Source organism: Chrysochloris asiatica, unplaced genomic scaffold (genome assembly GCF_000296735.1).
Source record: "Chrysochloris asiatica unplaced genomic scaffold, ChrAsi1.0 scaffold00034, whole genome shotgun sequence".
NCBI lineage: Eukaryota > Metazoa > Chordata > Mammalia > Afrosoricida > Chrysochloridae > Chrysochloris > Chrysochloris asiatica.
Genome location: NW_006408552.1, coordinates 11,521,814 through 11,544,444, shown reverse-complemented (window position 1 = coordinate 11,544,444; position 22,631 = coordinate 11,521,814). Strand labels below are relative to the sequence as shown.

The window sequence follows — 22,631 nt, the reverse complement described above, 5'->3', positions numbered from 1 at the left end:
AGATGCCTCTAGGAACTTATCACTGATGTGTAAGAGCTTTGTAACATTTATCAGAGCAGCGTAGAGCAGAGGTTGGGTTGCCCAACAAGGCCCTGGGAGGGGGCGCTGAGGGGTTGAGAGGCTGAGGGTTAGGGTGAGGCTTGCCCTCACCTGACTGAAGAAATGTGCCTCGAGTCTTTCCTGATCCTGAATTGGAACCTGTTACTTACCTAATAAATCCCTAACTGTGAGGATGGTCTATGAGTTCTGTATTACTGAGCCCAGCAGAACAGTTGAGAGTGTTGTAGGAAGGGAGGTTGGTTGGTTAAAAGGTTGGAAGAAGGAGGCATGTCTGACCTCTGCTTCATAGGAATCAGCCTTGAGCTATTGATCGTAATCCTCCTTCCCCCTGTGAAGTTAGAAGTCAGATGCTACCACCATGTCATTTCTTACAAGACACCACCTAGTTTCTTCTTGCCTTTCAGAGTGAAATTCAAGAGTAAGGAGCTAAATTGTAGGGAGAACTGTCAAGCTAAAAGGAGCCAGGACTTGATGATTTGGGAAATTCTCAGCCTATCGAGACTGCAAAAGATGCTGCAATTAAGAGATTCACTGTCAAGGAAACAAGTTCTAGAGCAGGGGTGAGGAATGTCCAGCTCACAGGCTATATGTTGTTATTGTTAAGTGGCATCAAGTCAGTTCCGACCCATAGCGACCCTGTATAGGGTTTCTGAGGAGCAGCTGGTGAGCTTGAACCACCGACCCGGCAGTTCCAACGGCTTTGCAGTTCGATGCATTAACTCACAGCACCACACTTCCATGGAGGAGGGGGCTGGTGCCTTTCATCTCCTGTCCAACGGCTACCAGGACCTATGCTTCCAGTGACAACATGTCAGAGGCCTCCTCGGTGGAGTCTGAGAAATCAGCAAGTGCCTTACCCACTGAGGAGCCTGATGTCCAGCTGGCACCTGGCACAAGCGGGGCGCCTGGTGATGTTGTGATGTGGCCTGCGGGCCCAAGCTGCAGTAGCACCCAGTTACTTCCTCGTAAGCCCATAGTGCTGTGCGTAGTGGTGGAGGTGCTGCCTGCAGGAAAGTGGAAACACAGTGCCTCCTTGATGGCCATCCTGCAGAAGTTCCCGGTGGTCGGCATCAGCTGACTCAAGGTCAAGCTGAAGTAGGCCCTGGTCAAGGGCATCACAGCAGGGCCTCTTCATCTGGTCCCTCAACTCCAAGGCCAAGGGGGCTACTGGCAGCTTAAAATTAGTTTCCAAGAAAACAAGGATAATTAAGCCCAGAAAGATGTTCACTGTCATGGCCACTCAGAAACCCACCTGTGAGGTCAAGGAGTAGGGCCCCAAGAACCCTGGGAAGGCATAGAAGGACCCTCCCAACCCACCTGAGGTGAAAACAGTGCCCAAGAAGCCAGCTGAGGTGAGAAGGTTCTCCCTAAGCCAGACACAGCCAAGCAAAAGGCACCCAAGAAAAGCAGTGAGGCCAAGAAGGTACTCCCGACGCCTTCCCCAGTGCTGCTGGTCTTAGTGGGAAGCCAGCGGGCAAAGACAGCAGCCACCCCTCTCTTCCAGCAGTTGCTAAGGCCCCCAGGAGTTCAAAGCCAAGGCCATCAAGGGCAAAACTGGTGCTACTTTCCCAGCAACAAGGAAGACAGTAAAGGCCAAGGCCCTTAAAGGAACAGCTGCCCCAGGGGCTGAAGAGGAGTTAAAGACCAACGCAACACTTCCACCCAAGACCCAAGGGCAGCAGTGGTCCATGACAGTCCCTGTGTACCGGACCAAAAAGACGGGGGTCTCCAAAAACCCAATAAGGCCTGGGCTGCCTGCCAAGACCCTGTTGTCTAAGGAGTCCATTAGAAAAGCAAAAGCCAAGATTTAAAGGCTGAGACTCACCTGGGCTGGGCTGAGACATAGCATGGGCAGAGTCTGGGGAAGGACAGCCATGGCTGTTCCAGCAGGGGGTGGGGGATAGGGTAGGGTAGTGGGGGGCAGGGTGGAGGGCAGGGGGCAGGGTGGTCTCTCAGCAATTTGTGGGTGAAAAAATTTTTATTGACAAATAGTGATTTAATGAGTGATTGATGGTTTGTTTGGGAAAAAACCACACTCCACGGGCCATATGTTGTTGTTGTTATGTGCCGTGGAGTCGGAACCGACTCATAGCGACCCTGTACAGGGTTTCCGAGGCTGTAAATCTTTACGGGAGTAGAAAGCCTCATCTTTCTCCCGTGGAGCAGCTGGTAGTTTCGAACTGCTGACCTTGCGGTTCACAGCCCGAGTCGTAACCACTACGCTACCAGAGCTCCTTATAAGGCCTGAGAAATCATTTGGTCTGGTCCTGCCAAGGCAACTGCAGTTTCAGTATCACAATGTTGTTGTTAAGTGTTGTGGAGTTGGTTCTGACTCATAGCGACCCTGTACAGGATTTCTGAGGCTGTACATCTTTACAGGAGCAGAAAACCTCATCTTTCTTCTGTGGAACAGTTGGTAGTTTGTTGCTTGTTGCTAAGTGCCATCGAGTAGGAATCCGACTCACAGCGACCCTGTACAGGGTTTCTAAGGAGCAGCTGGTGAGTTAGAACTGCCGGCCTTAACGGCCCACACCGATGTTTCAATTTAACCGCGTGAACCGGCAACGCCACACCAGAAGTCCATTGTTGTTGTTGTTATGTGCCGTGGAGTCGGTTCCGACCCATAGAGACCCTGTACAGGGTTTCCGAGGGTGTAAATCTTTACAGGAGTAGAAAGCCTCATCTTTCTCCCGCGGAGCGGCTGGTAGTTTCGAACTGCTGACCTTAAGGTTCGCAGCCTGATTCGTAACCACTACGCTACCAGAGCTCCATAACAACAACGCTTAGGGGTGAGTTAATTGAACAAATATAGCTACTTTTTTTTTTTTTTTAATGTTTTATTGTGAATTATGTGATAGTTTACATGGGAGAACATTGGTTTTACATTCATTCTATCGTATATCATCTCATTGCCATGGTTACAATCCCCTCCATGCAATCCTTCCCTGTGCCCCCCGGGTCTTCAGCACAAGGTCGCTCTCCCTCTCTGGATCTAAAGTCTCCAGCTGCTCCATCGCTCCACGTCATCATCTCTGGCTCCAGTTCAGGCATCACTGCTTATTAACTACTTTTTAAGTTGATAATTTTGTATGGCCTATGAATGATGTTATACATCTTGGCAGAAAAAATGGTTCCCCACCCCTGCTCTAGACATAAGAACAGTAGTATGGGTAAATAACCTTTTCCTAGTGTCTCAAAAGGATCAAATATTCAGACTATTCCCTGATATAGAGGCTCTTTGAAGAGGTTAAGCATGTGATTCATGGATTCCCCTAGACATCTCAGGAGAAGCCAAGAACAGATGATATTATCCCAGAAAGATTTTTGGAGGGGTCTCCTATCTACTGGAACAACTCCTACATTGTATTTTGGGACCCAATAATTTGTTTCATGAATTTATATGTGTAAACTCATTTCATCTTCACCACAATCCTAATAGTTTCACAGACATCCATATGCAGGGGAATTTTGCCCCACAAAAGGAGATCCAGAGTCTCATATTTAATTTCTGATTTGTTGTTAAGTGCCGTGGAGTTGGTTCCGACTCATAGCGACCCTGCATAAGTTTTCCAAGGAGCGACTGGTGAGCTTGAACCACCAACCTTATAGTTCAGACCAACTGAACTGTCCAATGCATTAACCCACAGCACCATGCCAAGACTCTGATTTGTATGATTTAGGTGATGTAACTTGGGTCTTTTGGTCTGATGAGATCTAGACATTTTGGACTTGAGTTGAAGCTATAATTAGTTTAAGCTTCTAGGAACTCTGAGATGAGGTAAGTGTTTTTTTAAAAGTATGTGAGACAGATAAGAATCTTGTAAAGAGCCAGAGGGTGGGTTGTGGATTGCTGAATAACAGCTTTCCATGGTATTAACCACAGAAAAGAGGTCCCATCCTAGTCCCTGGGACCTGTGACCTTACATGTAAAAGGGATTTTGCTGATATGTTTAAATTGAGTTCTTCAGATGGGGCGATTATCTTGGTTTATCCTGTGGGTAACTACAGGGACTTTCTATGAGGAGGTAGAAGGACCAAAATCAGAAGCAGGAACTATGATAATGGACCCAGAAGCTCAGAGATTTGAAGGTGCTCTGTGGCAGGTTGTAAAGATGGAGGAAAAGGCCAAAGTCCAGGAACACAGGTGGCCTCTAGAATCTTGGAAGGTCTCTCCAGAGAGAGCCCTTCTGACACCTTGAGGTTGGTTCAGTGAAACCCATTTCTGACTTCTGACCTCTACAACAACCACACATTTATATGGTTTAAAACCACTAACTTGGTAGTAATTCGTCTTAGTAACAATAGGAAACCAATACAAGGCCAGAGTGGACTTTGGGGCAGCCAGATGTTGAGGTTATTATGAACAAAAGAGGAAAAAAGAAGAAAAGATGAAGCCAGCTGGCAGCAGAACAGGAAGGAGCAGAAAAACGACACCAACTCTTGCTCTCCCTGAGGCTAGGAGAAGCTCATCCCTTCTGTTTAGGCCAAACTCATTCATAGGAAGCCAACTCAGATTTGGTTAAGGAAGAACCTTCTAAATAGAGTGCTCACGTGAAATGAGGTGTGTCCCATTTGCTAGATGCATCACATCAATCTAATTCACTGCTTTCTGTCTCTCCTCGTGTTATGCACATTACAGTGACTGCTTCCACTCTGTTGTTTGACGAATACAAGGTCCTTCATTTCTGAGACTACACTTTAGACATTCTCTGGACTGAATGTGTGCAAGAAGCACATGTTAAAATACACCTTCTGAATCAGGTCTGGAGTAGGACCCAGATGAAGATGTTCTTACTAGTCTGTGACCGCTTAACCTGGTACACCGTGGGATTCAAGGTTCTAAAGTCCAGTGATTCTCAAACTTGACACCATATCAGGCTCCCCTGGGTCCACCTGATTTTGATTCAGTCAGTTTTGGGTGTGGCCTGAGAATCCGCATTCTTAACAAGTTTCTAGGTGACGATTCTGCTGGTCTGGATGCACACTTTGAGAACCGCTACTCTAGAAGACTATGTGTGACCCATGGCTTTGATCCTTTTTGGAACTGGGGGCTGGGTCCTGACTTATGGTTAAGTTTGGTTCTTTAGTTTATAAAATGTTTTCGCTGGCTCTCAGAATAGCATGGGCAGGGTTGTTTATTCCTTGAGTAGCTTGCTTATCAGTTTCAGACATTTCTTCTCAGGAGTTTGGTGATATTTGGGTAGACGATGTTCTCTGTTTCTTCTGGTCCTGGGATCCCAGGCTAGGCCAAACCCTGCCACTTCCTCTCTAGCTGACTAATGAGGGACTTGGCAGTCAGTCACTTGCCTAAAGTACCAAAGCTGCCCTGTGACAGAGCAGGACTCACACGCTGCTGTCTGACTCTGCAATGGTTAATTTTATGTGTCAACTACGATTCCCAATGATTTGGTCAAATTGTACATTAGTTGCGGTTACACTGCGAAGTGTAATGTGAGGTAATCATATTCCTTACTGTAATCTAAGGTAGAGTAACCATAAATGTACATATATTTTATATATATGTGTGTGTGTGTTTGTGTGTGTATACATATATATATACACACACACACTTGTGAACAGCATGGAACTACAAACCAAAAGGTCCGTGGTGTGAGCCTGCTAGCTGTTCCACTGGAGAAAGTTGAGGCTTTCTGTTCCCACAAAGATTTAAGGCCTCAGAAACCATATACAGGGTCACTAAGTCAGAACTGACTCGATGGTACTTAACAATAACATATATGTGCATACATACATACATGTAATCCTGGTGTGGCATTGTGGGTTACCATGCTGGACTGCAAGGTCGGCAGTTCAAGCCTACCAGCCACTCAGAACTCCTATACAGGATTACTATGAGTGGAAACTGACTCAAAAGCACATAATATATAACATATATATATATGTTGTTGTTGTTGTTGTTATGTGCCGTGGAGTCGGTTCCGATTCATAGTGACCCTGTACCGGGTTTCCGAAGCTGTAAATCTTTACGGGAGCAGAAAGCCTCATCTTTCTCCCAAGGAACAGCTGGTAGTTTCAAACTGCTGACCTTGAGATTCACAGCCCAATTCATAACCACTACGCTACCAGAGTTCCTTATATATGATATACATAAAAATATATGCTCATATTAAGTGCCATCGAGTCAGTTCCCACTCAAAGTGACCCCGTACAGGATTTCTGAGGAGTGACTGGTGGGCTTGAACAACCAATCTTATGGTTAGCAGTCCAGTTCTTATCCTGCAGCACTACACCAGGACTCCCTATATACATATGCATGTTTACGTATATGAGGGGGCTTCAAAAGTCTGTGGAAAAATTCCATTATCTTTTTTTTTTTTTTAATGTTTTATTGTGAATTATATGATAGTTTACATGGGGGAACTTTAGTTTTACATTCATTCCATCGTATATCATCTCATTGCCATGGTTCTAATCCCCTCCATGCATCAATCCATTATCTTTTCTTTTTTTATGAACTTTTTGAAATCCTTCATATATATATATGGTATATATATTTGAAATCATGTATCTAACTATATATCTCCCTGGTGTGGCCCTGTAGGGTAAACACTGGACAGTTTACAAGGCTGGCAGTCACTGCTTGGAAACCCTACCCAGGGTCGCTAGGAGTTGAAATCAACTTGACGACACTTAACAACAACATATATATGTGTGTGTTTAACAATAATATATATATATATAAAATGTTGTTTTGCTAAGGTCCATTGAGCCAGTTTCTGAGGAGCAGCTGGTGAGTTTGAACTGCCAACCTGTGGTTTGCAGTCCAGTGCTGATCCTACAGTGCCACACCAGAAATCTATATATATATTTATACACACACACATATATATATACATACATACACACACACATATATATATGTATGTTGTTATTGTTAAGTACTATTGAGTCGTTTCCAACTCATAGTGACCCTAGATAGGGTTTCTGAGGAGCAGCTAGTAAGTTTCAACCTTCGATCTTGTGGTTCAAACCAACCTTGCAGTCTAGCTCATTAACCTGCAGCACCACACCAGGATTCCGTAGATATATATAGGGTTTCTGAGGAGCAGCTGGTGGGTTTGAACTTCCAACCTTGTGGTTCGAAGCCCAGTGCTGATCCTACAGCACCACAGCAGAATTTACAGGAAAAAGATGAGGCTTCCTGCTCCCGTAAAGATTTACAGCCTTGGGAACCCTATGTAGGGTTGCTGAGTCGGAATCGACTCCACAGCACACCACCATATACATATATGTGTGTATGTATATATGTATGTGTGTGTGTTTGTGTGTATGGAGTCCTGGTGTGGCACTGTGGGCTAATGCACTGGACTCCAAAGTCAGTTTAAACTGTTAACATCAGCGGTTCAAGCTTACCACTGCTCTTCGGAAACCCTATACAGAGTTGCTATGGGTCAGAACCGATTGAACAGCACTTAACAACGACTATATATATGGTAGTGGTTATGTGCCATGGAATTAGTTCCGACTCATACTGATCCTGTATAGGATTTTCGAAATTGTAAATCTATACAGGAGCAGAAAGCCTCATCTTTCTCCTGCGGAGCAGCTGGTAGATTCAAACTGCTGACTTTTCAGTTAGCAGCTCAGCTTGTAGTCCACTATGCTACCAGAGCACCGCATGTGCGTTTGTGTGTGTGTTGTCCATAAGTGAAAAGTTTGTACCCTAGCGACTGTACACACACAGCCCTCACAGGTCCCATTTCTCTAGAGAGCTCTAAGACTAACTCTCAAGGCTGTCCTGTGTTTATTCCGCTCCTCCGCTTTCCCTGAAAGCCCTTGTCTCTTGGAGGTTCACCTGTGCCCTGTCTGAAGGGCCCTCTTCTGACTGAGCTCCTGACTTTGTAAGGAGCTGGGTTTCTACAAGAACCTTGGTGGGCCAAGTCCGGCCTGGCCTTTGACTGTGGTACCGCTGTCTGGGGGAGGGGGTCTATGTGTCTGGGAGGAGTGTGACCCCACCCCTGGGCAGAAGGGCTCCCTCTCCCACACCCACAGTGACAATAGGTAGCAGTTTTGGACCCAGAAAAGTGCACGTGTGATATGCCCAGTGTCAGGACCCTCCCCTGCCATGTGCTCCACAGGGCCGCTCCCCCCAGACCCAGGCCCCATATCTCAGAGTTAGCTCCATTTTCGGGGGCTAGATGGCATGTAGTTACAGTCAGTGTCCAGCAGATCCAAGTGGTGGTCACTTCCCAACACCCAGTAGTGAAGGGGCCTGACTGGACTGGGCAGGGTTTGAAGACTCTCCTCTCTGCTCAGTCCACAACCCTCACCCTCTATGACATGTTCTTTCACTTCTTCAGGGTCCCCACTCTCTGTGCCCAAGGCCCTGGAAGCCCACCATGGGGGGAGACAGGTGGACAGGAAATGAGTGGCAGCCTCCTCTCTCTGGCTTTATTTGGGATGAGGCAGGGGACTAGGCCTGCTGAGCCCGCAGCAGCGCCCGCACCTGGCCAATCTGCCAGTCAACGCTGGAACGCGCTGTGCCACCCAGGGCACCATACTGCTCCACGCTGTGCCCGTAGTCCCACACCTTGCTCACGTCACCTGCAAAGAGGGGGCTGGGGGAAGAGAGGAAGTGGGCCCAGGGCCAGAGGTGGGGTGGGGGGCCCAGCCTTCAGTTGCCGGGGATCAGACTCCTGTGAGACAGCTGAGGGACAGGGTTCGGGGGCGCACCTGATAGTCTGTAGCTCCTGCAAGGTCAGCTGGTTGAGGGCGACCCCCTTGGTCTCAGCCATGAACACAGCTTTGCCAGAGGCCTCGTGGGCCTGGCGGAATGGCATCTGGGTACAGAATGGGTAGCTGACTCTGGTGTGCTGGGCTTCCAGTGCTGCCCGGGGACCTACCCACTTCCTAAGGGTAAGAGAACGTCCCTCTCTGTCCCCACACTCACCCCCTTGCGGACCAGGTAGTAGGCAAGGTCTGTGGCCAGCATGTCAGGGCTCAGCGCATGCGCCATATTCTCACGGTGAATCTGGGGTGGGAGGCAGAGCCATGAGTCCTGGAGACACTGGGCCTGAAGATGACCCCTCCCCCTGCTAGGATGTCCCCTGAGCAGAGCCAATCTGTGCTTGCCCACTCTACCCTGCTCTCTGTTCGAACCATCCTCTCATAATTGCTGATCTTTTAAGTGTGCTACTGGTATCATATAATCCACCTAATTAGGCAGTTTATTACCCAATAAACAAGATAAGCACAGACTTCCTTATGCTTACTTGCAAATCTGTAGTGAACAATCTCATCCATTGTTCACTACAGATTTGTGAGTAAGCACAGGTAAGTCAGTGCTTACTTTGCTTACTGGGTTAGGGATGTTGCTAGTGGGTTCTGACTCATAGCGACCCTGTATAGGGTTTATGAGGGGCAGTTGGTGAGTTTGAACCGCCAACTTTGAGATTCAAACCGATTTTGCAGTCCAATGCATTAACCCACAATGCCACACCATGACTCCGGTTAGGAACTGCAAACTTTAAAAGAGGCTTTGATTATGTGGGAATGTGTTATAGGATAGGAAGACAAATACCAGCCTTACTTAGAAGCAGAATCTTTGGTGTGGTGAAAAAAAACTGAAGTTGTCTACTACAAATTAGTAAGTGAGCACTAATAAGCTCATGCTTACTTACTCCTTGCTTAATGAGCCCTGGTAATGCTATAGGATGCACACTGGATTGCTAACCACAAAGTCAGCAGTTCAAATCCACTAGGTGTTCCTCAAGAGAAAGATGAGGCTTTCTGCTCCCATAAAGATTTACAGCCTATTACCTGGTGTGGTGCTGTGGACTGCAAACCACAAGTTCGGCAGTTCAAACCCACCAGCTACTCCTTGGAAACCCTCTACACTATGGTTCATTATGAATTAGAACCAACTCTAAGATATGTAACAACAAATCCTCTACAGGGTCGTTATGAGTCAGAAGCAATTTAATGGCAATGGGTTTGGTTTATTTGTTGTTTTTGTTGTTACCCTGCTGAACAAACCCTGGTGGTACAGTGGTCTAAGCATCAGGCTGCTAAATGCAAGGTTGGCAGTTCAAACTCACCAGCCGCTTTGAAAAAGACCAATGAGGCAGTCTGCTCCCGTACACATTTACAGTCTCAGAAACCCTGAGGAACACTTCTTCTCTGTCCTATATTCATAACCACTACGCTACAAATCGGGCTGCTAACCCCACGGTCAGCAGTTCCAAACTACCAGCTGTTCCGCAGGACAAAGATGAGGCTTTCTGCTCCCATAAAGCTCCCATGTAGAGCTCTGGTGTATGTATATATATATACATATACATACACATATATGCATATATATGTATATATATGGAGCTCTGGTAGTGTTGTTGTCAGGTGCCATCGAGTTGGAACCGACTCATAGCGACCCCATGCACAGCAGAACGGAACAATGTCCGATCCTGGGCCAACCTCACTACCGACGCCACACTTGACGCCATCAATGGTTATGAATTGGGATGCTAACCTCATGGTCAGCAGTTCGAAATTATATATATAAATTATAACAACAATCTGGTCAGATGATAGAACCCAGGTGCTCTTTACCACGCAGCTTACTGTACGTCCCTTCGCTTACTTTATCCTCCCCCCGACCCCCGCCCCAGGTCTTCTCTCAGGACCACCGTCCTGGCCTGCACACCCCAGGTTACAAGCCGAGGTGGGAAGGGACATGTCTTGCCTGAAGTGTTGAGATGACACCAGTGGTCACCTGCAGCACAGCGCTCATGGTGTCTGCCACTTCAAACACAGCTTCCTTGTCCTCCTGGGAGGCACATGGCAAGAGGGGAGGGTTCATATCCCCCAGATACCTGTGGTCCCCATACCCCTCACCCCCACACCAAGGGAGAGGCGAGGTCTTGGAACAGCCACAGGGCTGGGCACCCAGGATGGCTGGGAGTGCGGGACCTGAGAATGGCATATGTTTGCCCCCAGGTGGGTCCACCACTCCGTCCCCACCTCACACCTGTAAGTCCTTGTTGTAGGTGCTCGGAAGTCCCTTGAGAGTCATCAGGAGGCCAGCACACTGAGGAGAAAGAACAGGCTGAACCCATCCAGAAGGCCTCCCAGGTCCCACCGAGCCACCCAGACGCCCTGCCCGACTCACGCGCCCGAACACTCGCCCCGCTTTGCTCCGGATCAGCTCCAGGCTGTCTGGATTTTTCTTCTGGGGCATCAGGCTGCTGCCGGTGCTAGGGACAGAGATGCTGGGACTAAAGGAATGGCCCTGGTCCAACAGCACCCTGGCCTGGCCTGGCCTGGGCAGGACAGGTGGGTGTGGAGGCAAGGAGGGGAAGGGCTTTACCTGTAGGCATCCGAGAGCTGCACGAAACTGAATTCCTTGGTGCCGTAAAGGATGAGATCCTCGGCCATCCGGCTGAGGTGGGTCATGCATAATGATGCCCAGAACAGGAACTCAGCTGGAGAGGCACGGGGCTCTTTGTCACCAGGTATCTCCTGCCCCCTACCCAGCCCTGAGATGCTCTAGATGAGATGGGACTTACAGGAGTGGAGAGAGGTGAGGAGGAACCAGCAGAGGGGACCGGCCTCCATGACTCACCCACAAAGTCTCGTTCACTGGTGGCATCCATGCTATTGAGGGTAATGGCCCCAAAGTTCAGTTCTGGTGGGGAGGAGTAGAAGGAACCACCTTGGGCCGAACTGGAGGCAGAGAGCAGCATCCCCTCACCCCCAGGCTGCCCAGCCACCTGTCCTAGGTCTCCCTCAGGGAGCAGGGGCTGGCAGAGGAAGAGGGGGAGGGAGACCCAGGCCCCCCAACCCCACCACTCCTGCTGTGGCCATCCCTGGCTTCCCTAGCCCTATCTAAGTGTGTGTCTGTGGGCTCTCGGGGTGCTGGGAAGCAGGGCGCCTCACCTGTTCGGAGTAGCTCCCGGTCCACACCCAGAGGGTTGCCTGCAATGGCCCCGCTGCAAGGACAAGGGATCAGAGTGATTGGAGAGCCAAGGACAAGAAGAATCGAGGGCTAGGGGGAGTAGAGGATTTGGGGGAATTAAGGAACAGCGTGGGGAAATCGGAGCACAGGGGAACTGAGGGACAAGGAATAGGGAGTCAAACTGATTGGGGACCCAGGTGGCTGGAGGTCAGGGTAGCCATATGTACAACATGCACTAAACCAAGCCCCCAGTCTGAGCTCAGCTCCTCCCTGGCCCAGCCTCCTTGGGCTCTGGAATGATTGTTTCCCTGCAGGCCTTAACCAACAGCTTGCTGTCCCGGGCACATCTATGTACGGGAAGCAGGTTTCCTGGGCTTCTGTCCACCCCTGTCCTTCTCCACTGCCCCTCCAGACTCACCTCCCCAGGGGCAGGACATTGATGCGTTTCTGCACCTCCAGTAGCCGCTCCGAGTCGCGAGTCAGCGCCACCGCATGGCTGAGGGGTAGGGCAGCAAGGTCAGGGCAGCCCCCATCTCAGTGCCCTCAGCTGTGCCTGGCCCCACTCCCTCACCTGAGGATCCAGTGGCTCCAGCGGATGGGCTGGGCCCTCTGCAGATGTGTGTAACCTGGGAAGAGGACATCCCGTTCCCTGTGGGGGAAGAGAAAGGGCTGGTGTAGGCAGGGCTGGCATAGACACCCAGGAGACTGCAGATAGCAGCCCCTCTGGGATCGGTCTGCATCAAGACCAAGCCAGGTCTCACAGGAAGAGACCTAAGTGGGACAGTGTGATCCCAGGACAAGTCCTTAGCTTGGGGTAGCAGACTCAACTGCAGGGGACAGAGCAGGAAGGAGGAGCCCAGTGGGCAGGGAAAGCGTGTTTATGGGTGTGCCAGAGGACCCCAGAAATAGCTGGGGTGCTTTAAAGTGCGTGGGAAAGAAGCAGAGATGTGGTGGGTGACGGTCTATTAATTTTTCTTCAACAAACAGCTTTGTGGTGAGGTGCCATTGAGTCAGTCCCTGACTCACAGTGACTCTGTGTACAACAAAACACGGCCAAGCCCTGCACCATCTCCAAGGGCTATTTCAGGTCAGGCCGTTGTGACCTATAGGGTTACCATGAACTGATTTTTAGAAGATTACCAGATCTTTCTTCCTACTCCAGAAGTTCCTCTGAAACCTGTCGAGCACCACAGCAACACTGTCAGGAAGCTGTGGCTGCACTTGAGGTGTAGCAACCAGGAATCAAACCTGGGTCTCCCACATGGAAGGCAAGAGAATTCTCTACCCCCATACCATACAATTCAGCATTAAAGCTACAGTTCACTTTAGTATACAGCCATCCTGGTAAACCTGTTGCCTTCAATTCCAACTCCTAGCAACCACAGTGTTTCCAAGACTGTCACATCTTCCTGCCCATAATGTTGCTCTCCAAAAGTCCTTCCTCCTGAAACTTTGAGGAGCCTGATACAGGAGGCTGGATCATTGGTAGGACTCTGGAGAGCAGCATATACTGTGAGCTGGGTCCCACTGTTTCCTTGTTATTGTTGATAAGTGCCGTCGAGTCAGTTCCAACTCATATCCACCCTGTATAGGGTTTCCTAGTGCTGCTGGTGGGTTTGAACCGCAGACCTTGTGGTTAGCAGTCCAGTGCTTATCCTAAAATACCACAGACAACAGATTTGGTTGCTATTCAATGCCCTCACAGCCTTTGTTTACCAAGACAACTACTGAACCATTTGAAACCAAGCTCTGTTCATAGGTTTTCAATAGCTGATTTTTTGGAAATAGATCACCAGACTTGTCTTCGCAAGCACCTTTGGCTGGACTCCAACCTCCGACCTCTTGGTTAGCAGCTGAGCTAACCAAGGTACAGTCTCAGACACAGCCAGTCCCTTGTCCTAGGGTTCTGGATGTTTCCTTAGTGCTTCTCCTCAAAGGATGGGTATGGTGTAGTGAAGGATCTAATGCCTCTTTTAGCCAAACAACGTTTCTGCCCTGCTGGATCTGGGTGAGAGAAGGTGGGAGAAGATACTGATAGGATGGCATCCACGAGGGGGGGGTCTCACTACCATCAGAGGAGAAGAGCCGGGAGAGGAGCTCATCCTTTAGACCCTGAGTTGCACACTGACCCTCCTGGACCTGGGGACAGAAAGCTGTGACACTGAGGAGGGGCAGAGGAGCAGCTGCAGAACCAAGAACCAGAGCACCAGACAGAGCAGTGGGTTTCCCAGGCCACAGAGCAAGGAAAGCTGAGTGACTCTGGGCAGGAAGCTCGCTAGTAGAGTGGGATGCCCTCCAGGCACGTAAGTGGGGGAGCTAGGTTAGCTGACCCACAGAGCTAGAGCCGAGTGCCTTCTGCTTAAGGCTCATCATAGTGGAGTGGTGTGTCCTGTGGGCATTCAGCAGCAGCTTTAAAGAGCTGTGTAACAGTTGCCAGGCAGAATGAGCTGCCTGTGGGCACAGCTGAGGAGACGCTGTTCTGACCGGAATAACTGTGCCCTGAGCATTTCTGGCCCTGCACTGTAACCTGGAAGCATCACTTCCCTCATAAAGCCCCATCACTGTGTGTGCCATCTGAATTCTGTGTGGCCACTGCAATGAGTGATCAAATCTAGGCGAATCGTGAGTTCTGGTTGGGTGCTGTAGGACAAGCACTGAATGGCTAACTACAAGGTTGGCAGTTTAAATCCACCAACCACTCTGGAAACGCTCTACAGTGTTGCTATGAATCGGAACTGACTGACTGCATTTAATAACAATAACACCATGGGAGGAATGCTTTGGTACCAAGTATTTTTGCAATGGGCTTTCAGTTAGACTAGCACGGGGACCAGGCAGGCTGTAAGAAATGTCCCTCTTGGCTGTTCTCCTCTCTTAGTCCAAGGGTTCTGGGGCCATGGACCCTGGGCCCTGCCACTTAGACTGACTGTTTAGGAAGCCTGACCCAGAAGAAGGAGACCCGGCTGCCCCCATGTCCCTCTGCCACCTGGGGCGCCCGGGAGACTCACGCTTCTGCCCGGTCCACCATGCTTCGGATGAGCTCCCGGAGGTGGGCAGACAGTGCCGAGCAGGTCTGTCGCATCCACAACCTGAGGTCTGTGACCACCTGTGGGCAGGCGGAGGGAGAGCGCTCAGGGAGGACCCTGGTCCAGTCTGGGGGGATGGCACGGGGAAGGGGCACAGCTCACGGCACCTGGTCGTTCCGGCTTCGTCCAGTATGCAGCTTCCCTGCAGTGTCACCGATGAGCTCCTGAGGGTAAAGTGGGCTTAGGGTCACCCCAGTGGTGACAGACTCCTTACCAATCCCCTCGCCCTCCGTCTCCACCCAGGGTCCTGGTCCTGCCCAATGTCTCTGTGGAGGCCTCTCCTCGCCTACATCCTGCCACTGTGGGAAGGAGCCAGAATGAGGTGAGGCAGAGAGGGAGGCCAGGGCTGGCTGGGGGTGAATGATGATGTACCTTCAGCCGCCGTTCATTTGCAGTGTGAATGTCCTCATCATTGGGGTGCAGTTTGAAGGTGCCCTGGGCCCACTCCTCAGCCACCTGTGGGGAACGGCAGCATCCCGGTGGAGTCAAATGACCACAGAGCCGCATCCCAGATGGTCAGGGTAGAGACCTGGCACAGTGCCACCCTAGAGCCTCATGGGGCCACTAGAGGGGGATTGTGGCAGTCCCCACAGCTCATGGTGAGACAGGTCTTTAGCCATGTGGCTGGGCATGTCTGGGGTAAAGACTTGTTTCGCCACATGACCAAGGTCTGGGGAAGTGATAGGTTGGACTGGTACTGCAGTCAGCATGTGGGGGTCCGCTGAGGGCGTGCGGCCCATGAAGCAGGGTCCTAGTGGGGCGGGCATGGGCTCAGATAGTACCTTGTCCAGGCCTTGCAGGATCCGGTCCATCTCAGCCTTGGTGAGGAGCCCCGCCTTCTGCAGGCCCTTGCTGTAGGCCTTGCTGCCCTGGATGTCCACCTCCCACAGGTTCCGGTCGTAGGCGATGGACGAGTTGAACTTCTCCATAATGGGGTCCACAGAGCCCACAAACCGGCCGCCCCATAGCTTTCCACTCTGACCAGGAGAACAAGAAGATCACCAGGTCTGCTGGAGGTGCAGGCCAGCGGGCAGGGCTACTACTGTTAGAAATGAAGACACCACTGAGACTGGCAGGGGGCCAGGAACTAGCAGGGAACAAGGAGAGGAACATGGCTGCACCTGAGATGAAGGGGCATTCCAGCTACATGGCACCACCCCCAGAAGATAGGCACACGGTCCTAGGTACCCCTAGGACCAGGGCAGAGCTTCTGGAACTTGTCCAAGGTGGGAAGCTACTCTGGAACCCGGAGTTTGAAGCCACCTCTGAGTTTGGGTGGCAGCTGTCGTAATTTTCTCGCTACTTTCTCACTGTGTGCCAAACACCATCTGGCTGCTGAGCAACACTCTGAGGGGGGTGTCAGGACTAACCCATTAGGCAAAGGAGGAAACTGAGGCACAGCTTGCCCAGGCTGGGGGCGGGGAGTTCAGGACTGTGGCCTAGCAATCTGCCCACAAGCTCACACCCACGTTCCGCCAGACCTCTCCGCTCAGCACTGTCATTCTGGACTTTGGCTGCAGAGACAGGCCTGGGCCTCCAGACAAGAGGGCACCTGAGGGCCCCACTAGGTGTGCATCACCCCCTGGCTCTTCCTCACTAGGGGGAGGGCCTGAGCCCACCCCTACCACTCTTTTGGCCCTTGACTACCGGCCTCCCAGGAGGTCACTAACTGACCTCTGTCTGGGGGTCAAAGGCACAGGTTTTGAAAGAGGACATAGGTCAGGACATGGAACAGGTGCCAAACTAAAACCCAAACAGTAAGTGATGAGATTTCAGTATGTGCCGAGTAGAACTGTACTCCACAGGATTTTCAGTGGCTGTGTGACCTTTCAGATGTAGCTCGCCAGGCCTTTCTTCTGAGGTGCCTTGGGATAGACTGAAACTGCCAACCTTTCAGTTAGGAGCGAAGCACTTAACCATTTGTGCCACCCAGAGACCCTGGGGCAGGTGAGGGGGTGCCAGACCCCTGAGGGGCAGTCCAAGCAGGGCCCATGGTTTGTATGCTAATAGCCTGCTGTCTTTTCCATGGGGTGGGACTACATGGGCCCCTGGGGACAGGTCTTCCTCTGTATCCCCTGCATCAGCCCCTTGGCACTGCGGGTATTGTGTTGTCTTCATCAGGTGCCATTGAGTCGGTTCCAACTCATAGCAACCCAACAGAAAGAAACAGAAAGCCCGACAGAAAGAAACTCTGTTGATCCTACCTTCTCCTCACAGTGTGTGAACTCATTGCTGCAGCCAGTGTCTCAACCCATCCACATAAACCAAAGCCACTCTAGTGACCTACAGGGCAGAATAGAACTGCTCTTGAGGGTTTCCAAGACTAAATTGTTAAAGGAGCAGACGACCTCTTCTTTCTCCCAAGGAAAGGATGCTGAATTTGAACCACCAACTTTCTGGTTAGTAGCCCCATGCTTAACCCACGGCACCACCAGGGCTTCTGTGAAGAGGTATACTAATAGGCTCTATCTAATGGGGTGATTTGATGATATTAGCAACGTGCCTGGCACTCACTGAGGGAGGGCCAAGGGCTGCAGGGCCTTAGCTCCACCTCTGGTTCCTATATATAGCATGTCTGACCCAGGCTTGGAGATGAACACAGGCTGCCCAGGGCTGTGCCCTCAGAGGCGGCCTCTGTCTCCTTTCCCTGACTTGATCCTTCTGCTGCTCCATCCATCAACAAAGCACCACATGGATCCATTCAGACCAGCCAGTCAGGATGGGAGCGGCACCACCTCCCCCAGCTGGCTTCCTGCACTTGCTTCCCTGCCTGGGTTATTAGTAATAACAACAACTAGTAACAAGCCAGGGCTTCGGCCAAACCAATTAGTGCCAACCCCTAGTACTGCCTGGGGCAAGCAGGGGGCATCTGGAGCCAGGTCTCTGGAAAGCAGCCCACTCTGCTCCAAGACCAAGCCCCCATCCCACTATTGGGCTTCAAAGGGCCCCAGGAAATGGTCCAGTAAGGTGGGAGATGTCATAAACCAAATCCACCACCATGAAGTCTATTCAGACTCATAGAGACTCCATCAGACAAGGTACAACTGCTCCATAGGATTTCTGAACGTTTGGGCTGCTAACAGCAAGGTTTGTGGTTCAAACCTACCAGCGGCTGCTTGGGAGAAAGATGAGGCTGTCTACTCCTGTAAAAGGAGCTCTGGTAGTGTAGTGGTTACGAATCGGGCTGCGAACCTTAAGGTCAGCAGTTCGAAACTACTAGCTGTTCTGCAGGAGAAAGATAAGACGTTCTACTCTCGTAAAGATTTACAGCCTAGGAAACCCTATCCACGGCACGTAAGAACAACTCCTGTAAAAATTTACAGTTTCAAATTTACAACCCTATATAGGATTTCTGAGTAGGAATCAATTCAGTGACGGTGAGGGTGGTACAGAAGCAGATGGCCACATTTTTCTACCACAGAGCAACTGGTGGGTTTGAACCGCCAACCTTTTGGTTAGTAGCCCAACACTTAACCCATTTAAACATCAGGACACCTAGAGGTGAGGGGTGGAGAAGCCTAAGAGAGTTGGGAGAGAACACTGCTTCAAGCAATGGCAGATGTGGCCTAGAAGGATGCCTTCAGGACAAAGAGCAGGGCCACTGGGTAGATGAAGGCGCAACAGTCAATTTAAGACCATAGGGAACTATCAGTATTGTTACTGTATTAGTAAAGCAACAACAAAGTTGCCATGAAGTAGATTTCAACTCATGGTGACCTCATGTGTCCCAGAGTCGAGCTGTGCTCCACAGAGTTTTTTCTGTAGCTCAGTTTTCATGCTTAGATCACCAGACCTTTCTTTCCAGGTGCTTCAGGGTGGATTTGAACCTCCAACCTCTTGGTGAGCAGCAGAATGAACACATTAGAACAGGTTAACCACTAGCTCCACTCAGGGACTCCACTGGCCCTGTGCTAGGCATTTCAGAAACAACATTTCTAAACCTTAGGCTCCAATGAGGCACTCTCACCCATTATCTGACAGGTGAGGAGAGCAGCTCAAAGAGATCAAGTGATGTTGGGTCAGAAACCAAGTCTGTTTAGCTCCAAAGTCCAGGCCCTCCCCCCAGCCCTCCACCACAACCCAGAACCTGGCAACCATTCCTAGCCCTTCTAACCAATAGACCCAGAGAGATAGTGGCTGGAACCCAGTCTCCTGCTTCCCTGGACTGATTCTTCCTCCACGGCCATCGAGCAAACGGCTCCTTTTATTTAAGCGAGCCAAAGCAATGGCAGACAGGCAGCTATCATTAACCCCAAATACCAGCAAGAACAACTGAGGCCCAAGGAAGGACACCCGAGCCTCCACTCCTGCTGACAGCCAGGAGTTCATGGGGGAGGACAAGCAACTAGTGAGAAAGGAGGTGACCAGGGCTGGGGGAACCACAGGCCAGATTGTGAAAGGGCAGCTTCAGGGTGCAGGGCGGGGACTAAGGGGTCAGGGGAAAGAAGGAATGCAGGGGAGGGGGCTGACGACTGGGGCTGGGCCAGGTGGGGGCTCGGGCCTGGGGCTGTAGTGGGGTCACTTTCCCGCTGGGTTTGCCGCATGGACCACCTGGGCGCTCAGAGGTAGTGATGGGGACCCTGTGAGTCCCGATAAAAGTTCTTCCCAGGTTCCAATAGGTGTCGCCTGGGAGCCCGGTGGGCAGGTCCAGCCAAGGCTATCACTAGGTGGGGGTCCCTGGAGCCGCGGTCTTCCTGGCCTCGCTCACCTCTGATGCCATGTTGGGGAGGTCCTCGTAGTCTGGCGCCTCGGTCCTCTGGATCTGTAAAACAAGACGTGATTGACCACCTCCGCGGCGTGCTGGGACTGGATTCCCGGCGCTGGGGACTCAGCGGCCGTGCAGCGTCACGGGCGCGGCGTCATTCTTGCGAGCGAACACACTCACCTCCTCGGGCTGGGCAATGGGTCTCCCACAGCCGCCCGCCAGGCTTTTCTGCCCGGATGGCGTCACGAAGCCCCTCCCTGTCCTGCCCCGGGCTACTCCGCACCAATCCAGCGCGGCCCCGAGAGGTGGGTGTTGCCACGTCCCTCCAATCCCGGCTGTGGGCGGGGCCTCCTGCTGAGCTGTCTAGGGGCAGTTAGGGTGGTGCTCAGCGTCAGCGCTTGGGTCATCAGACGTACATGGGGGCAGAGGCGGGACACTGGGTCTGGCAGGCTCACAAAGTCTATAAAGTGACATGACACGCCTGCTTATCCATTCAACAAATATGCACTAGTCGCTAGCTGCCCTCCAGTTGATCCCAACTCAAGGCGACCCCCTGTACAACAGAAGGAGTCTATCTAGTCCTGTGCCATACCCATGATTGGGTGCAATCAGACCCTTGATGTTATGATCCTTGAAGTTTTCATGGTCTAATTCTTGGAAGGAGGTTGCCAGGCCTTTTTTCCTAGTCCTTTTTAGCCTGGGAAGCTCCGTTGACGCCGTTTCAGCATCATGTTACTGTTCTTAAGTGCTGTCCAGCCGGTTCATTGCAACCCTGTTTAGGGTTTTCGAGGAGCAGCTGGTAGGTTTGAACTGCCACACCACAGCAACATGCAAAATTCCCATGACAGACGGAGGGTTCACATAAGGTTGTGCCAGGAACTGAGACCCTGAGGAAAAATAAGCATAAGGAATAATACCTGACTTCAAGAATCTTCAATAATGTGTAGACAAGGAGTGTGGGGAGCACAGAAGTGGGGAGACTACTTTGAGTTACTCAAGGAAGAGTAAATAACTAAAAAAAAAAAAGTAAGCCACAGCCATCAAGTCCATTTTAACTCATAGAGACCCTATGGAACAGAGTAACCCTACTCCTTAGGGTTTGCAAAGTTGTCAGTCTTCATAGAAACAGTCTCATCTTTCTTCAGGAACTAAATAATATGGTCGAAGGTTATTATTTAAGTTCTGACTTATAGCCACCCTATACAGGGTTTCCAAGGCTGTAAATCTTTACGGTAGCAGAAAGCCTCATCTTTCTCCCGCAGAACAGCTGGTAGTTTCAAACTGCTGCCCTTGTGGTTTGCAGCCCGATTTGTAATCACTATGCTACCAAAGCAAGTAATTAATCCAACAAAAATGACAGGTGCTGCATGCACTGTGGTTTAATACGTCAGACTGCATTAACTAGGTGCTAAGGGTATAGCAGCAAACCTGTGTCCTAGAGGAGCTTCTAGTAAGATGTCCTCTGAGCTGCATTTTGGAAAATGAAGAACATTTGCTCAGTAAAGAAAGGGAGAAGGATGTTTCCTGCTGAGGCAGCATCCTGAATGAGTGGCCTGCTAAGAGACCAGAAAGCAATCGGTGATGGCAAAGAATCAGGAGATTCCAGGTGTGGAGGAGAGATGAGAGATGGGCTGGAGAGTAGATGGGATAAGATTGGCTCAGAATGCCAAGGGAGAGAGTTTTTCTTGGTCTTGTTGGTCGCAGGGAACCAACAGAAAGTTAAATTGATTTTTTTAGGAAGAAAAAGTTGACAACATGTCCAAGAGGGAAGAGGAGACCAAGGACTGGGGGATTCTGGATTTTAGCCTTCACCTGTGACTTGAGGCTGTCAATCATTCCACAGGAGAAAGATGAGACTTTCTGCTTCTGCAAAGATTTAAAACCTCGGAAATCCTATCTAGGATCGCTATGAGTCGGAACTGACTGGAAGGCACTTAACAGCAACAATAATATAAGCGTGGAATTACTCCAAGTGCCCACAATACACCAGGCTATTTCAAGCCTTCTGAAATGGTCTTCCTGTGCCCCTCCTTCACTGTGTGTGGCTGCTGCTTCACATGGTTGTTGCTGTTAATTGCCGTGGAACTGGTGGGCTCATGGCCACCCCCTGTACAGTGGAATGAAAGGCTCCCCAGACCCCAATCCTGCACCATCTCCCCAATCAGGTGTGAATCAGACTGTGAGTTTTCATTGACTAATTTTTTTGAAGCATATGGGTTACCAGGTCTTTCCTCCTGATCTGTCCTAGCCTGGGAACTTACTGAAGCACCCTACCACCCACCTGATGTTGGAGGCTTGCATGTTGTCATGATGTTGAGCAGATTTCACCTTGAAGACTAGAAAGAAAGGCCTGAAAATCTCCTAAAAATTAACCAATGGAACACCTCATGGATCGCACCTGCGTCAGGGTCAGCTTGATGGCAGCTAACAGCAGCAATAGTGTCCCAGGCACTAAGCTTCTGATGTTCAGTGGTGTTGAGTCAGTTTTGACTCACAGCGATCCTGTATAGAATGTCCAAGGAGCGGCTGGTGACTTTGAACTGCCAACCTTGTGATTAGCAGTTCTGTGCTTATTTTATAGCGCCACACTAGGATTCCAGGTGCTAAACTAAATACCTTCTATTCATTATTTCCTTAAATCTTTGCAATCAGGCCCTTGAGTCAACTCTGTAATTGCAGGCAGACCTCAGAGATATTTTGGTTTCCAGAACACAGCAATAAAGTGAAGATCACAATCAAGGAAATGGCAGGTGTGGCACAGAAGGATAAGCACTGGACCGCAAGGTCTGTTGGAAAGGAAAGGTCGGCGGTTCAAACACACCAGCCTTGTTCCTTGGAAACCCTATACAGGGTCACTATGACTCAACAG

The 22,631-nt window shown here is 50.4% G+C and overlaps 1 protein-coding gene across 3 annotated transcripts; it reads right to left on the bottom strand.

The window, feature by feature from the left end:
- Nucleotides 1–8,382: 8,382 nt before the first annotated feature.
- Nucleotides 8,383–19,858, bottom strand: LOC102829927 (argininosuccinate lyase-like). 3 transcript variants are annotated; one of them, XM_006859722.1, is made up of 16 exons: nucleotides 19,766–19,858; nucleotides 15,840–16,034; nucleotides 15,430–15,513; nucleotides 15,165–15,221; nucleotides 14,980–15,077; nucleotides 12,543–12,620; nucleotides 12,390–12,467; nucleotides 11,953–12,005; nucleotides 11,639–11,701; nucleotides 11,384–11,498; nucleotides 11,186–11,270; nucleotides 11,045–11,104; nucleotides 10,760–10,843; nucleotides 8,972–9,052; nucleotides 8,755–8,861; nucleotides 8,463–8,639 (listed from the first exon to the last, which is right to left on the bottom strand). In XM_006859722.1, exons 1-16 carry the CDS (start codon nucleotides 19,775–19,777, stop codon nucleotides 8,495–8,497), a joined length of 1,395 nt encoding a protein of 464 aa, XP_006859784.1. In that variant the 5' UTR covers nucleotides 19,778–19,858; the 3' UTR covers nucleotides 8,463–8,494. The 3 variants fall into 3 exon arrangements, with proteins under 3 accessions (XP_006859785.1, XP_006859786.1, XP_006859784.1); XM_006859723.1 differs by lacking the exon at nucleotides 11,045–11,104 and having other exon boundaries at nucleotides 8,383–8,639; XM_006859724.1 differs by lacking the exon at nucleotides 12,390–12,467 and having other exon boundaries at nucleotides 8,383–8,639.
- Between the last annotated feature and the right edge of the window lie 2,773 nt (nucleotides 19,859–22,631).